This window comes from Polypterus senegalus, chromosome 4 (genome assembly GCF_016835505.1).
Source record: "Polypterus senegalus isolate Bchr_013 chromosome 4, ASM1683550v1, whole genome shotgun sequence".
In the NCBI taxonomy this organism is placed as follows: Eukaryota; Metazoa; Chordata; class Cladistia; order Polypteriformes; family Polypteridae; genus Polypterus; species Polypterus senegalus.
The window spans coordinates 40,933,997-40,949,815 of record NC_053157.1 but is presented as its reverse complement, the minus strand read 5'-3'; the positions used below and the strand labels follow the sequence as shown (position 1 = coordinate 40,949,815).

The 15,819-nt window shown below is 38.4% G+C and overlaps 1 protein-coding gene across 3 annotated transcripts in view; it reads left to right on the top strand.

The window, feature by feature from the left end:
- Positions 1-15,819, top strand: part of nnt (nicotinamide nucleotide transhydrogenase) — a 140,909-nt gene that overhangs the window by 45,597 nt on the left and 79,493 nt on the right. For all 3 annotated transcript variants that reach the window (XM_039750505.1, XM_039750504.1, XM_039750506.1), the window contains exon 2: positions 3,645-3,852. In XM_039750505.1, coding sequence (XP_039606439.1) covers positions 3,645-3,852 — 208 coding nt within the window. The remainder of the gene's footprint in view (positions 1-3,644; positions 3,853-15,819) is intronic.

The following is a 15,819-nucleotide window of genomic DNA, read 5'->3' as shown; positions in this document are numbered from 1 at the left end:
AATGGCATTTTATGTGCACTCTTTACCAATACACACCACACTACCATTTGGCATAAATCTCACTCCATAGGTTATTTAAAATTACAACATGGAATGTAATAGGCCAAAAACAGACGGAATTTATAAAAAAAAATATGATTTATAAAAAATGGTTTAATTTAAACCACAAATTTCTGCAGCAAATGAATATATAACAATAAATATATCTGCCATAAAAATACTGAACTGTTATTTTATCTATTTTCTGGATGTTGCTTGGTGTTTGAGTCTTCAGTGTGCCTTTCACAGACTGTTGACATGATTTGATATATGCTTTATTTCAATAAGAGCTTTCATTTTGCAGAATATCTGTCACAAAGGTGAATAGCCTTTGACATGTTAGTGTAGGTAAGTGATGTCACAGCAAGCTCTGTAACTGTCTTTGAAAGCTGGTTTACTTAGCCAGAGGTATGGTTTACTGTAAATAATTGGTTTTGCATCTAGCTGTAAGGTTTATTTTCTCCAAGACTCAAGATTTGTTATAGTCTGTAGCCTCTTTTGTCTCAGAGTTCACTTTTCTTTCCTGCATCCAGTCTGCCTTCTTCCTGAAAAAGATGTATACATGTAACGCTGAGCTACCCTGATTCACAAAGTTCTCAGAATGAATTGAAACTATTTATTTTAATCTTACCCCAGCTTTGCAGAGTCTCTTTTTATCTTGCTTGCTGAATTTCCTTCTCTACAGTGGCTTGCATTTTGCCCTCCTATAAATAGAGTACATGATTGTGAAATGTCTGGATAATTACTGTTGTATGCATAGTATTTTCCTTATTGGCCATGGAGGACAGTAATTCTTTTCAGAATGGTCATTGACCTGATCATAGCCACACTACATTTTGGTATTCTAGACCAGATTTTCATTTTTTGCAGAACTTGCTGGTCTGTATTGAGTTGTTCCATATTTCCTGCATTTATTTGTAATGGACCTTACTACACTTTCAGGAATTTTCATCATTTTCTTAATTTTCTTGTGGTTTTTTAAAATCAGTATGATGCTTTCAATTTACCTGATTCTGAATTTGCTTTGAATAATGTGACTGTCTGGATCGGCTGCTTCCAGGAGCCTCTCGAACCTGTAACCATTGACAGTCGTGAACCGAAATGAGCCGGGCAAATGAGGACGCACACATTCAGGAAGGGGTTGGTTGAAAAGTGTTAGTGGTTTTATTAAAACCTGAGAAAAGTGTTCAGAAAGTGCAGTGCTCCATCCAATAAAGACAGTGATGTCCGTGAGTTAAAACCAAGTAAATAATCCAAGAATAAAACGCCATCATTGGGTCCTTGATGCTCTTCGTCCATTCCATGCTGGGCCAAGCGCAACTGCCACTGTGTCTCACCAGCTCACCCATAACTCCCTCAAGCTGGCGGAAACTCCTCTGTCTGCCAGACCACTCGGTTGTCCTCCCGTTTTCCTTCTCACCCCTGGTGTCCCTCAGATCCCTGAATAGGAATCCACGGCCATCATACCCGCTGTTCTATAACATCAGTGAGGATGGATCTTCTCCTAGAGCACCGATCCTTTGTCCTTCCTTGGGGCTAACAACCGTGCTGCTTTATACCCACTTGCTGGCTAACTTACTGGCATGTTCTGCTTCACAGGATATTCATCTATGATTCTTTCCCTGGTTTTGCTCTCCTTTAATTCTCTTTATTTTTTTTATATTTATAAATAGATAACATTCCATACAGTCAAGTCACATTTAACAAATCTACAATGGCTGTAGTGTTGTTAGAAAACATCACTAATGGAAGCATTCCAAGAGAGTGCGTATTTACAGATAATGATGACTACCTTCTAAGTCGATTTCGATTTCCAAGAGCTGTCGAAGAGCTTCGCAAAGGCAGACTCTGTGGAATTTTGCTCTACCTGCTCCTTTGCAAGTTCTGCCCACTCTCAGGTTTTTAGCCACAGGAGTGTTTCAATGTGAACTTGCTGACCGATTGGGTATTTCACACACATGCCGGTTGTATAGGATGGTATTATCTGTGGTTGAACTGGAAAACATAAAAGTGCAATTCTCAGCAACGTCCGTTTTTCCAAATGTAATTGGAGCAGTCAACTGCACAGACATTGCTATTATACTGGTGCTGGACAAGTTAAATCAGCCAGAGATGAATCACCAAAAGAATTAGCTGGCATTACATCATATACAGCTGGAGAACCTATTAAAATTTCAGCTTTGTACAGTTGCAGATGCTTTTTTCAACTAGTGCAGCAAAAGGCAAGAAAGTCGTTTTAAGGATAGCAAGTCAACTCAAAGTAAAGAGCAGAGAATCGATCCGTTGTGGTGCTTGGTGTCATCGCTACATTATAAAGGCTCCTTCATTGAGAGAATTATGCTTATGTTAATAGAAAGCATTTCCACTCGATTAATGTGTTGCTCTCTAGTGGACGGAAAGTGTGCGCAATCATTACCTTCAGCTCGGAGAGTGTGTTTTAGTCTTCCCTGGTCTCTGTATGTGGAGTTGCGAGTTCAGTAGGAGATGATGTTGTAGACTCACAGGGGGAATTAGTGGGGATGAAAAGGCCATGTTCGGCTGCAGTGATCGTCCTGGAGTCGATGAATGCTTCTTGTCCGCCTCACTTGCAATTTCACTTCCATTAGCGTTCTTGGCTGGAGCTGCTAATGCCAATACTGCCGTCCAGGTCCTGGCAGGTCTGTACCTTTGCCTGACTGTTCCAGGTCAGTCTCTGAGAAGCCATAATGTGAACTTGAGACCGGTTTAGACTTTGATAGGGTTTTTTTTGGCTTTTCCATTTCTTTCTGAGCCCTTTGTTTGCTACTTATGCTTATTTGTACTAGCATGTTGTATTATTAAATGCCCTCGGGATGAATAAATACAGGATATTTCGAAATGATGAATTAAAAAAAGGTTAAAATAGCACTACTGCTAACAGAGCTCCCCCCTACACATCTTTCTCAACAGATGACACCAACTTTCCTTCAAGTCTTTGTTCTGCTCACTCTGCCATGCAGGCTCCCTTATATCGTGGCTGATTGTGAAGGTGTGACCCTCTGCCCACTCTGATGTGTGAAAAGACACCTGACTGAACCGCTCGTATTTGCATATGATTGAACAATCAGCCAAGCACCCCAATCAACCCCAGAACAACACAGTCATACACATACCCGGCACCAGTTTGGACTTGATTATTTATTTCAAACTGCACTTCACCACGGACCTTGTGTCAAAAATACTCCTTTGTCTTTATGGTACTGTTTTTGTCCGGTGATATGCAAATCAGCTGTAAGACTCCTTTTCATAAATGTGATATGGACTTGACTTAACTCTTACACAGGTCATGGCTATCTGAATAGTCATATGGCTTTCACAGATAGTTGGTAAGCTGACAAAGGGTGTCACCCTAGTTTTATTTATTACCTCTGTTACACACATAGGTACTGCCACAGAGTTTATTATAGTAGGCCAAGATCTGAAAAACCTGCAAAGTAAGCACTATATTACTATACCTGATCAGTGATATAAGTAATTGGAGACAAAAAAGGTAAAAAAAAAAAAAGTCATTCTAAGTCATTCTAATGTTACTGTCAGGAGGAGTTTCATTTGTTTCTTTTTTTCTTTTTTTTTGTGTTCTCTAACAGAAGGAGGACGGAAAAGCTCAGCAAAGTGGCAGCTATTGGTCAACCATCCCCTGTATAATGGCCAGTCTTTTACGAGTGGTAGCTACTGGCTGCTCAAGCGCAACCTTCTGTGGAGTGATATCAAGAAAACCACAAACTGTCAAGACATCAAGTTTACGCTTCTTCCAATCCTTTCAAGTTCGATGGTGCCAGAACTCTGCTAACCCAGGTGAAAACTCCAATAAAACATGCTGAATTGTGTGTGTGTGTGTGTGTGTGTGTGTGCGTGTGTGTGTTCACCATCAAAAGAGTTTGTACTAGGCAGAATTAGCTATACTACAGGTAGATACAGTATTTTGTAATACTAAATTTAGGTTTTTCATTTAATTTTGGTTTTCTGTCAACCTTATCAAGACATGTTTTTCAAATATAATGTAAACTACTATGCCTAGCTGGAAATTGTGTGTATTAGAATTATACGGTAATGAATTCATCACGTTTTAGAAGTCAGTTTGCTAATGCTATCCACTGTTGGCCAAGTTTATTGTCACTGATTTCTATTAAATATGCGTTTTGCTTTATAGCTTTTGCTAATGCAAATGATAAGTTAAAAAGATGACACAGTCACCTTTCATCGCTTTAGAGCCAGAATGAATTTTTGTTTGTAAAGCAATGCAGCAACTTTTTACTAGCACTGACATGTAACAAATTACAGTTGTAGTATAAATATGGGATCAAGGGATTGGTAGTAGAAAGCTTTCATCATTTCAGAACAAACATTCTAAATTAATAAAAACTAGCTGACTTGCGGCGTAACATACACTGCATAATTATTCATTGATGGATGAACACTTCCTGAAAGACAAAGTTCTGCAATCCCCTATTCAGCATCGCGATAGGGTGGCGGCCATCACTCCGCGTTTGGTGTCGGTCTAACAAAGGAAATAATGAAGGGGCACAGAAACAACAGGGAGAACAAAAGCTTGCGGAGACAAACAGACGGCAGCAATGAGAGAGACCTGTTAGCAAAGCAAAGCAGCCCGAACCAAAAAGAAAAATGAAAAGTCAATGTGGCTCAGAGGTGCATGTGGACTGTAGAAGAGACCAAAGCAACTGAGGATGTGTTTGGTGAGGTGTTGGGGGCGAGCACATGAGCAGGCAGTGCGCATGCCTCAATAGCGAGGGTGGGAGCGGGAGGAGGGTTAGAGTTGACGGGCGGGGCTCCTTCGTGCATACCCCATGGTCGGGCGACTTGGTCGATTTTATATATATATATATTTTATATATATATTTTTATATTTTATATATATATATACTCAGCAAAAAAAGAAACGTCCCTTTTTCAATGAATGTGTATTTCAACAATAATGTTTTAAAAATCCAAATAACTTTACAGATCTTCATTGTAAAGGGTTTAAACAATGTTTTCCATGCATGTTCAATTAACCATAATCAATTAATTAACATGCACCTGTGGAATGGTCGTTAAGACCTTAACAGCTTACAGAAAGTAGGCATTTAAGGTCACAGTTCTAAAAACGCAGGACACTAAAGAGACTTGTCTACTGACTGCGAAAAACACCCAAAGAAAGATGCCCAGGGTCCCTGCTCATCTGCGTGAACGTGCATTAGGCATGCTGCAGGGAGGCATGAGGACTGCTGATGTGGCTAGGGCAATAAATTGCCATGTCCGCACTGTGAGACGCCTAACACAGCGCTACAGGGAGATAGGAAGGACAGCTGATCATCCTCGCAGTGGAAGACCACGTGTAACAACACCTGCACAGGATCGGTACATCCGAATATCACACCTGCGTGACATGTACAGGATGGCCACAACAACTGCCCGAGTCACACCAGGAACACACATATTCGTATTTGTGGTCTTGGCCCCCAAGGGATGGGGCCACCGCTGCAGTATGCATCCCTTATTTTTCTGTATTAAAAGTGGTAACCCTAGCTGCACGCCTAATATTGGCAGGCAGTCGGGAAAAGAAAGTGAATGAAATAAGTATAATTGTAATAAACGAACAAAACAACAGCAGAAAAGCCGCGGATTAAATAAAGGAAATAGGTACTTAAACAGTAAACTAAGTGTACAATACGTACACAATAACTATAACAATCGTAAGAAATGAACAATAAAACAGCGCAGAACCCGTGGATTAAATAAAAAGGTTGCCTTGTTGGCGAAGCAAGGAAAAAGGACTTTCGTGTATGTCGTTCGTTTATAAAACAGCTCAGAAGCTGTGAGAAAGCTGCTTCCTTGTTGAAGCAAGGAAACGAATAAAGACACCGCAGCGAAGAATGGCCTTATATGGGCAGGCAGTCAATTACATGGGAGGCGTGCTGAGTTGCGCAGCAGCCTTACATATGAATATGCTAAGTGTTGACTAAATAGAAGTTGAAAAGATATATTTTTTCAAATGTGATCGCGCAATTCAGATCGAGTTGACTCGCACTACAGTACATCGAGCCCGCGTGCTATTGTGGTTTTGCCTGCGTGCCTCAATAAGTTACCCTCCCCTCGCTCTTACTTTTTTACCGTTCATCTAATGAATACACTGAGTATGGCTTTACCAAAACAATCATTGATCGCGAATAAAGTATCCATTATTCATAAAGCTTCAATTGGTGATCTGTCTTTCTGCGTTAACCGCATATTTTTTTCATACGTATCAAACCAAGGGGATGCGAAGGTAAAATGAATCGAGAAGCACACGTACATACTCAGTGCTACCCCTCTCGGGAATCGAACTTCAGACGCGGCGCTAGAAGCCTCTACTATTGCGCCACGGCGTGTGGTTTGTCTATTTGAGCGTAGCAGTGTAATTAGGTTTTTGTTCAGCACTCTTTGGAGCTGTTGCTTTTTGTCTGCGCACTGCGTCAGTTCACGTGAGCCGCTGAATATGGTTTTATATGTCACTCGCTCGCTTTTAATTGTTTCGTTGCCTTATTAATTATATAATGTATGTTTTCTTCAGCAGTTTTTGGAGCTCTTCCTGGTTTTCTACGTACTGCGTGATTACGTGGGATGCGTGATGATGTCACACGAAACTCCGCCCCTCCACGGCTTTCGAGCTCAACTCCATTACAGTGTATGCAGAAAAATAGCTTCCAGTTATGACCATTACACGTAGAATTTCGAAATGAAACCTGCCCAACTTTTGTAAGGAAGCTGTAAGGAATGAGCCTGCCAAATTTCAGCCTTCTACCAATACGGGAAGTTGGAGAAATTTTTTTTTTGCAAATGTTAATCTTAATTATGAATTTAAAACAAATTAACTTTGTTCCATTTATTGATAATTTGATTTCCCCTCTAAGAGACATATACAGTATAATATATATTCCTATATACCATTACTTGTTTAATTTCCAATATATCCAGACCATCTTTCTGGGTGGACTTCAGATGATCATCTCATTACAGTGCTAGGCCTGTCCATTAATGATTTTTTTTTTATGAGGAAAAAGTGTTTAGTTTTTAAAAATAAATATATGTATTTTAATGTTCTTGAATTCATAAACAATTAAATAAGCAATCTTTCTTTGAAAAATACCCTTCTAGCAAATGCAATTACATTTCTTTCCCTGTTGGGTTATTCAGTGCTGATGGTAACTGAGTGTTACGTTAGGTGGGAGCTTTTGTGTATGTACAAAGTCGTTAAAGTAGGTCGCTCATAATTACACAGCACGTTTTTATAGATTACTGTAAGGATATTAGAAAGTGCGTAATATCACTTTCCCAACTTTTATTACAGAGAAGATTAAAAAGGATTCTACCTCCATGTCCTTTTATTGTAGCAGAAGACTCCTAATGGCGATTAATGACAGAAGGCAGCTAACTAGGTGTAGGAACGAGACTGCGGTAGTATTAGCCAGAAAAGATGTGCGAAAGAAAGTTAGGCTGAATTATAAGTGACAGGTTTGTTCACTATGGATGATGAGGGCAAAGATACTCATAAACAAGTTATACAGGACACATACAGTGCATCCGGAAAGTATTCAAGGCGCATCACTTTTTCCACATTTTGTTATGTTACAGCCTTATTCCAAAATGGATTAAATTCATTTTTTTCCTCAGAATTCTACACACAACACCCCATAATGACAACGTGAAAAAGTTTACTTGAGGTTTTTGCAAATTTATTAAAAATAAAAAAACTGAGAAATCACATGTACATAAGTATTCACAGCCTTTGCTCAATACTTTGTCAATGCACCTTTGGCAGAAATTACAGCCTCAAGTCTTTTTGAATATGATGCCACAAGCTTGGCACACCTATCCTTGGCCAGTTTCGCCCATTCCTCTTTGCAGCACCTCTCAAGCTCCGTCAGGTTGGATGGGAAGTGTCGGTGCACGACCATTTTAAGATCCCTCCAGAGATGTTCAATCGGATTCAAGTCTGGGCTGTGGCTTGGCCCCTCAAGGACATTCACAGAGTTGTCCTGAAGCCACTCCTTTGATATCTTGGCTGTGTGCTTAGGGTCGTTGTCCTGCTAAAAGATGAACCGTCGCTCCAGTCTGAGGTCAAGAGCGCTCTGGAGCAGGTTTTCATCCAGGATGTCTCTGTACATTGCTGCAGTCATCTTTCCCTTTATCCTGACTAGTCTCCCAGTTCCTGCCGCTGAAAAACTTCCCCACAGCATGATGCTGCCACCACCATGCTTCACTGTAGGGATGGTATTGGCCTGGTGATGAGCTGTGCCTGGCTTACTCCAAACGTGACGCCTGGCATTCACACCAAAGAGTTCAATCTTTGTCTCATCAGACCAGAGAATTTTGTTTCTCATGGTCTGAGAGTCCTTCTGGTGCCTTTTGGCAAACTCCAGGTGGGCTGCCATGTGCCTTTTACTAAGGAGTGGCTTCCGTCTGGCCACTCTACCATATAGGCCTGATTGGTGGATTGCTGCAGAGATGGTTGTCCTTCTGGAAGGTTCTCCTCTTTCCACAGAGGACCTCTGAAGCTCTGACAGAGTGATCATCGGGTTCTTGGTCACCTCTCTGACTAAGGCCCTTCTCCCCCGATCGCTCAGTTTAGATGCCCGGCCAGCTCTTGGAAGAGTCCTGGTGGTTTCGAACTTCTTTCACCTACGGATGATGGAGGCCACTGTGCTCATTGGGACTTTCAAAGCAGCAGAAATTTTTCTGTAACCTTCCCCAGATTTTTGCCTCAAGACAATCCTGTCTCGAAGGTCTACAGACAATTCCTTTGACTTCATGCTTGGTTTGTGCTCTGACATGAACTGTCAACTGTGGGACCTTATATAGACTGGTGTGTGCCTTTCCAAATCATCAATAATTTATCACAGGTGGATGCCAATTAAGTTGGAGAAACATCTCAAGGATGATCAGGGGAAACAGGATGCACCTGAGCTCAATTTTGAGCTTCATGGCAAAGGCTGTGAATACTTATGTACATGTGATTTCTCAGTTTTTTTATTTTTAATAAATTTGCAAAAATCTCAAATAATTCATTATGAGGTGTTGTGTGTAGAATTCTTAGGGAAAAAATGAATTTAATCTATTTTGGAATAAGGCTGTAACATAACAAAATGTGGAAAAAGTGATGCACTGTAAATACTTTCCAGTTGCACTGTACTGTTGGAGCTCCATGTGTTGCAAGTTATCTCTTTTTTCTCCTTCTTTCGTGCTTTGCTGCATGTGAATACATCCTGCACCTATAGTGGTGTTTATATTGTATGTATATGCTTTGTCTTCCTTGGTGATGCTGTATTTTGGTGTTGAATTCCATATTTTCTGCACTTCCGAACAAGTAATCCAAATGAAACCAAGCGTGTTTGTGACCCATCATCACTTGAATACAAGACCATCTAGGAAAAGCTTGGCTTGCTGCTGGAAAAGGTACAGTCAACCCTCGTTTATCGCGGTTAATCCGTTCCAGACTCTGCCGCGATAAATGAATTTCCGCGAAGTAGGATTCTTTATTTATAAATTGAATATTTTCGCAGTTAGAGCATAGAAAACCTGTTTACGACCTTCTAAATACAGTAATCCCTCCTCGATCGTGGGGGTTGCGTTCCAGACCCCCCCGCGATAGGTGAAAATCCGTGAAGTAGAAACCATATGTTTGTATGGTTATTTTTATATATTTTAAGCCCTTATAAACTCTCCCACACTGTTAACATTTTTAGAGTCCTCTAGACATGAAATAACACCCTTTAGTCAAACGTTTAAACTGTGCTTCATTACAAGACAGAGATGGCAGTTCTTTCTCACAATTAAAAGAATGCAAACATATCTTATCTTCAAAGGAGCACAGTGAAGAGCAGATAATGTCAGAGAGAGCACTCGCTAAGAAAAGCAAACAATCAAAAAATCAATACGTGCTTTTAAGTATACGGCATTTCGTAGAGGAGCGTCCTATCTTCTATGCAACCAGCCTCTGTGTAAACAGCCCCCTCTGCTCACACCCCCTCCGTCAGGCAGAGAGAGTGAGAGAGACAGAGAGAAGCAAACAAAACAAGCGCCACGCGGGAAGCATATCTTATAGCATTGAGGAGTTTTAGTTAATATGTAATTCATGCTCTGATTGGGTAGCTTCTAAGCCATCCGCCAATAGCGTCCCTTGTATGAAATCAACTGGGCAATCAAACTGAGGAAGCATGTAACCTAAATTAAAAGACCCATTGTCCGCAGAAAGCGGCAAACCAGCGAAAAATCCGTGATATATATTTAGATATGCTTAAATTTAAAATCCGCGATAGAGTGAAGCCGCAAAAGTTGAAGCGCGATATAGCGAGGGATTACTGTATTGGTAAGGCTATCGTGGGTTGCTTACCCTGTGGTCTGCATATGGAACCCAGTGCCCCACTACAGTGACAGGAACAATGTGTTTCAAAAGTGTCGCCGTCCTTTGAATGAGAATTTAAACCACGGTCCTTACTCTCTGTGGTCATAAAGTACCCCTGTGCAACAAAAGAACAGGGTGTTCCCAATCCCCTGGCTAAATTGCCCAGCATGGCCTGGTCAATCTAACCTCCCAAGTATCATCTGTCCTTAATTGGCTTATTATTTCTCTTTCATTCTTTCACACCTAACAGTTATTTCAACAGTGTACTGATGAAAAAATGGCTGCCATCACGCCATTCAAGGTGGTGGCTGAAGTGGTTCCCCCTCTGTCAATGTAAAGTGCTTTGAGTAATGAGAAAAGAGCTATGTAAATGTAATTAGTTATTATCATCATTATTATTATTATTAGAGTATATTATTTGATTAATATACTAGCTTGAGATTAATTTATTAAGATTAATTCTGACCGTGCCATCTACCTGTACATGATGCAGAAGAAATCAAAATTCATGAGAAAAGATGACTTAAGATCACTTAAGTTGTCCGGTTTCAGGAATTATGCGCCTTATTGTAGCTTTGTTTTTTCTGTTCTTTGCTGACAGGAGTGGGACTCATCATAGTCTTCTCCTGATGTAGCCAATCCACTACAAGATACTGCCTGCTATGTGTTCAGAGAAGCACAATGTTGTTAGAAGCCGTTATCTGAGTGTGGAGTGTTTTGCCATTGTCCTTAATCCCACACATTTTAAGGCTTTTGCCCCTTTTTCGTTGTTGCCATTTTATATAAAGTCTTGAGACTGTAGTGCATAGAATTCTCATTAATGCAGCTTCCTCTGTGATGCTTGAATTGTTATGTCTGGCAACAACAACTATACCTCTGTGAAAGTTGCTTAAATCTTGTGTCTTGACCATTCTAATATTTAATAGGAAAAGTAAACTCTTGGCCATTGCTGAATGCTGTATTGTAGGTATTGAATTGCAGATTCAGTGCATAGCTGGCTGTTAGAGCAGCAGGCTGTTTGCATTGATAAGCAGGTATATAGCAGGTGTCATACAGAGAAAAGGTAAATTGACCCATTTAAGCTTAGAATATCTTGCATGAAGCTTTTTATAAAGATTGGATTAGTGGCATTTTGATTTTCCTACATAGCTGTAGCAATAGTACATAGCTTTCCTGCTATTATCTTTATGAAAATCCTTTAATTTTTTTACTCTTCAGTGACACCTTATTTCAGAAATAATGGGTAATATGCAGACATGTTCATTGCACACATTTGATTAAAATCCTTTCAAAATTTAGCAACTGCTGGCTGCTAAGCTGCTTCTTAATATATTAATAATTTAAGTATGTTTCCCCGTCAACAGTTTAAATTTATAGGTGCAGGTTATTTGCATTAATGAGCAGGTGCATAACAGGCGTCTTACAGAGGAATAGTAGATTAACCTGTTTAAGTTTGGAATTGCCTGCATTAAGCTTTCTAATGAGATTGAATTAGTGACTTTGTGATCATTATGTAGCACTTGAAAAAATATAGGATATTCTTTGGATGACAGTATTACCACTTTCCTGTTTTTTTTTTTTTTTTTAATACTTTTATTACTTTCGGTCATAAATAACGGGTAATAAGTATTCATAAAGCAAAATATGTAATGAATAACATATTATGTTTGATTTCCTTCCCCAACAGGAGTTTAAAAAAAAATAAGGCTTACAAGTGAATGATTTAATGATTGCTGGCATTATTGGTCTGAACTAGTAGTGCAGAGATAGAACCAGTGATTTTTCTGATTTTAAGATATTTTTTAGTGCTTGATTTTATTTTTGTTTTTTATTTAGTTTTAGTTTTTCACCATTTCTTATAATAGTTTTTAGTTGTTTTTTATTTAGTTGTAGTCATTTGATCTGGCTTTTATATAAGTAACATATAATTTTTTTTATATAAAGACCATCACAAAACATAGTCACAAGTAGACTGCAGAGCTTCCTGTGTTTAATTGATACTGCCCAAGCTGAGCTGCGTCGGTGGGGGGATGAGATAGCAGGCTGCTTGTGCTGATCGACACATTTGCAAAACAAAAGACACTCATGGAGTGGTGTGAAGGAATTTAACGTGGCCTGGGATTACGAGTTTTTTTATTGGCTTCAGGGATTTTAGCGTTAAGCAATTAATGTTTTAGTTTTTGTTACATTTTATTACAGTATTGTATTACTCACTAAAAATGTCCACACAGGCACATTATAGCAATTGTAAAACACCATTTTCTTTATAGTTTTCAAGTTGTATATCATTAATGTTGCACCTATTAACTTAATCCATACACTTTTACTGTCGGTGGCATAACTCAGTTTTTCTCCTGATATTGTGATAGTTCAAGGCTTCCAATATAATCAAAAATTATCTGTGCTGTGATGCCATTACCTTACCCTGCAACAAGTTTAAGAAATGGTTATTTAATTTCAAAAACAATTTCTTTTGTTTTTGATATTCCCTTTGCAAGCTGTACAATCACCATACACATATCAGAAATTAAATTTAAATAAGAGTACATCTACCCATTTCAAAACTTTGAATTTATGTTTTTTTTCAGGGAGTTCTTACTTTATTTTGAAATACTGTTAAAGTCAATACTTGAACTATGGTATCAGTAATATCAGAAATAGAAATGAAAGTATTTCCATGTGTATACTGCATTACTACAAGCATACCATTTACATGAAATACTGAACATCTGTTATAGCAACATCTTAAATCGTTCACTTATTAACCAACATGCAAAACCTGGGGAGCTCAGCTCCCTTTGAGCCCAAACTGGGACGGTGTTATTTAACAACATGTGTAGGAATAAACCTATTTTGGCAGTAGAGAGTGCTTAATAACCTGCTTCAAATAGTGTTTTATAGTTGAATATTAGAAATTATGCAGACTCAGTCCACATACACATGGGGAGAGCAAGCAAACTCCATAGAGACACTGACCAGACTAGCAATCAAACCAGAGCTTGTGGTGCTGTGTAATAATAATAATAATACATTTTATTTATGTAGCACCATTTGAATGCTCAAAGTGCTTCAGAAATAATCAAAGGAATGCAACAGAAATGAAAGCAAAGATGATATTAATAACACAGAATAGAAACTAATATCAGTCATTAATAAATATTTAAAGGCATGGTATTGAATTAGATTAAGAAGCAAGCAGGTAAAAAGAAGAAATCCATGAACAAATAACAACATTTTATATAATCAATAGGAGTATGAATGTCAATGCTACGTTCACCCATGGTGATAAGGAACAATGAATATGAGTGGAATTCATTTTCAGTTTTTCAGCCATACTCTGGAAAGATATCATCCATTCAGTAGCTATTCATTTGTTAGACCTTCTTAGCGCTGCAAAGTAAACACTCGGGTAGAGATTCTCTGTTAAATACTCTGCAGTATTGCATTATACTAGCATTATTGCAGTCTGACCATATATTAATGGATTGTGTAGAATTGAGAAGTTCATCATGATAGTGTGAAAAGGAGTATGTGCTGTGTGACACTGCACCACCCACATTGAAACACCAGTGCTAATAATCTGATTAAAACAAATTGTAAATGTTTAACATTGGCTGGGTTGATAGCATTGACTGCAAACTATGTGTCCGCTTAATCTGTCACTTCAAAGGTATTGTTAATAAACAAGCAATACCTGTAGGAAGTAAGGTTAAATGGATAAAATTCCTACCTCCTTTGGTGTACAAAGATAACATTTTTTTCCAGTCTAAATACTGACTATATTTGACACAAATTGGATGGATGGAATATATTATGAAGATTTTGCAATGTTCCTTAGAAGATTTGAAGAATTGGCATTCTAAACTTATTGCTGGTATTACATTTTTTACAGATGTTTGTGTGACAACTTGTTATGTGGAGAAAGAAAATGGAAGGTCAGGAATTTGGGTTGATATGTTTGACAAAGACAGTAGTGCTGCAATAAAGAAAGATCATCCAAAAGAACATCCATTAAATTCCCAGGACACCTTGCCATAATATCTCTAAAAGTGATAGCAAAAGCAGCTGTACGTTCAAAGCAAGGAATATTTAGGGCTGTTGTGACAAGACTGCAAATGGCTAGATGTATGAATGATTATCCCACTGGTTTAACTGAAATAATGTGTAAATGTTGGGTTCATGAGTTGTGGTTGGGGACACAGAATTCAACAGATGTTCTTCTGAGTGGATTTTCTTTATTGCAGTCGTGCTGTCCCTGTCAAATGTACCAAACCCCAGTTCCTATCTTTTTGTTTTCTTTCCCCGCACAACCAATCACCATGCAGTAAACGTCTTCGTAATAGTAAAACAAGCTATAAATTTAGAACATTGAGTGTTCACAAATTTTAAGGAACATTAAAAAATCTTTGTCATACATGTTTAATTATTCCATCCAGGGTCATGGAAATATCATCAGGTATACATCTTAGTATTCTAAAATGTTCATAGAGCTGTAATATCATAAATGTAATGTATTCTGTGCGGAGATCGCTGCCTGCGTGCTCCTGTTGGCATTTAAGAAGCACGTACAGGGTCAGGAAATACTTAGAACAAGAAACGTTTAATATGCTACTTTAGTTACGATGGGGTTTGAGAAACTCTAGTAAATTAAACATCAGTGTTAAGATGAAGTTTGCGACATTCTACTTAATGACAAAATAAACTAGGAGATTAAAATGGAAATTTCATGATTAAAGTCAACATTTTGACTTCAATGTTAATTGACCTTTTTTTCTCCACTGTGTCCCTATTTTTTATTCTTCTTCTTTGTGTCCCTAATACGCTTCTGTTTGCCACTCTAGACGGTGTGTGGTGACTCACTTTTTCACGTCAACTTTTATATATCATCACTTTTTTTATTTTTTTTATTTCAGGCACTGTGTGACTTTCTGAAATTGAACTTTTTAGTGCCTCTGCCACACTGTACCACTTTAATTAATTTCTTTTTGTTGCTTATGAGGTTTACCCACCGACAGATGAAAAATGCCATGTTTATACCTAAGGCCAGATGCTTTCAAAAACTCCAATTATGATCATGTGACTAAGCCATGATAGCATTGCATAAATAAATAATACAATAAGTCAACATAATTAAGCAATTCGAAACTGAAAATTTAGTATATGGCTGTATTTTCCATGTCTCCATGCATGGAATACAATAAAACATAAAATAATTCACTAGTCACAGCAAATCTTTACAATTACTGTTCTGCTAAACATACCAGGGAACTATCAAAATGAACCAAAAATGTATTTTGATGCAAAATTCAGGATCTTGAATGAATGTATTCAAAATTTAGGAGGCACAGGCATACAGATGGCAAGCAGTTTTAGCATTTTAT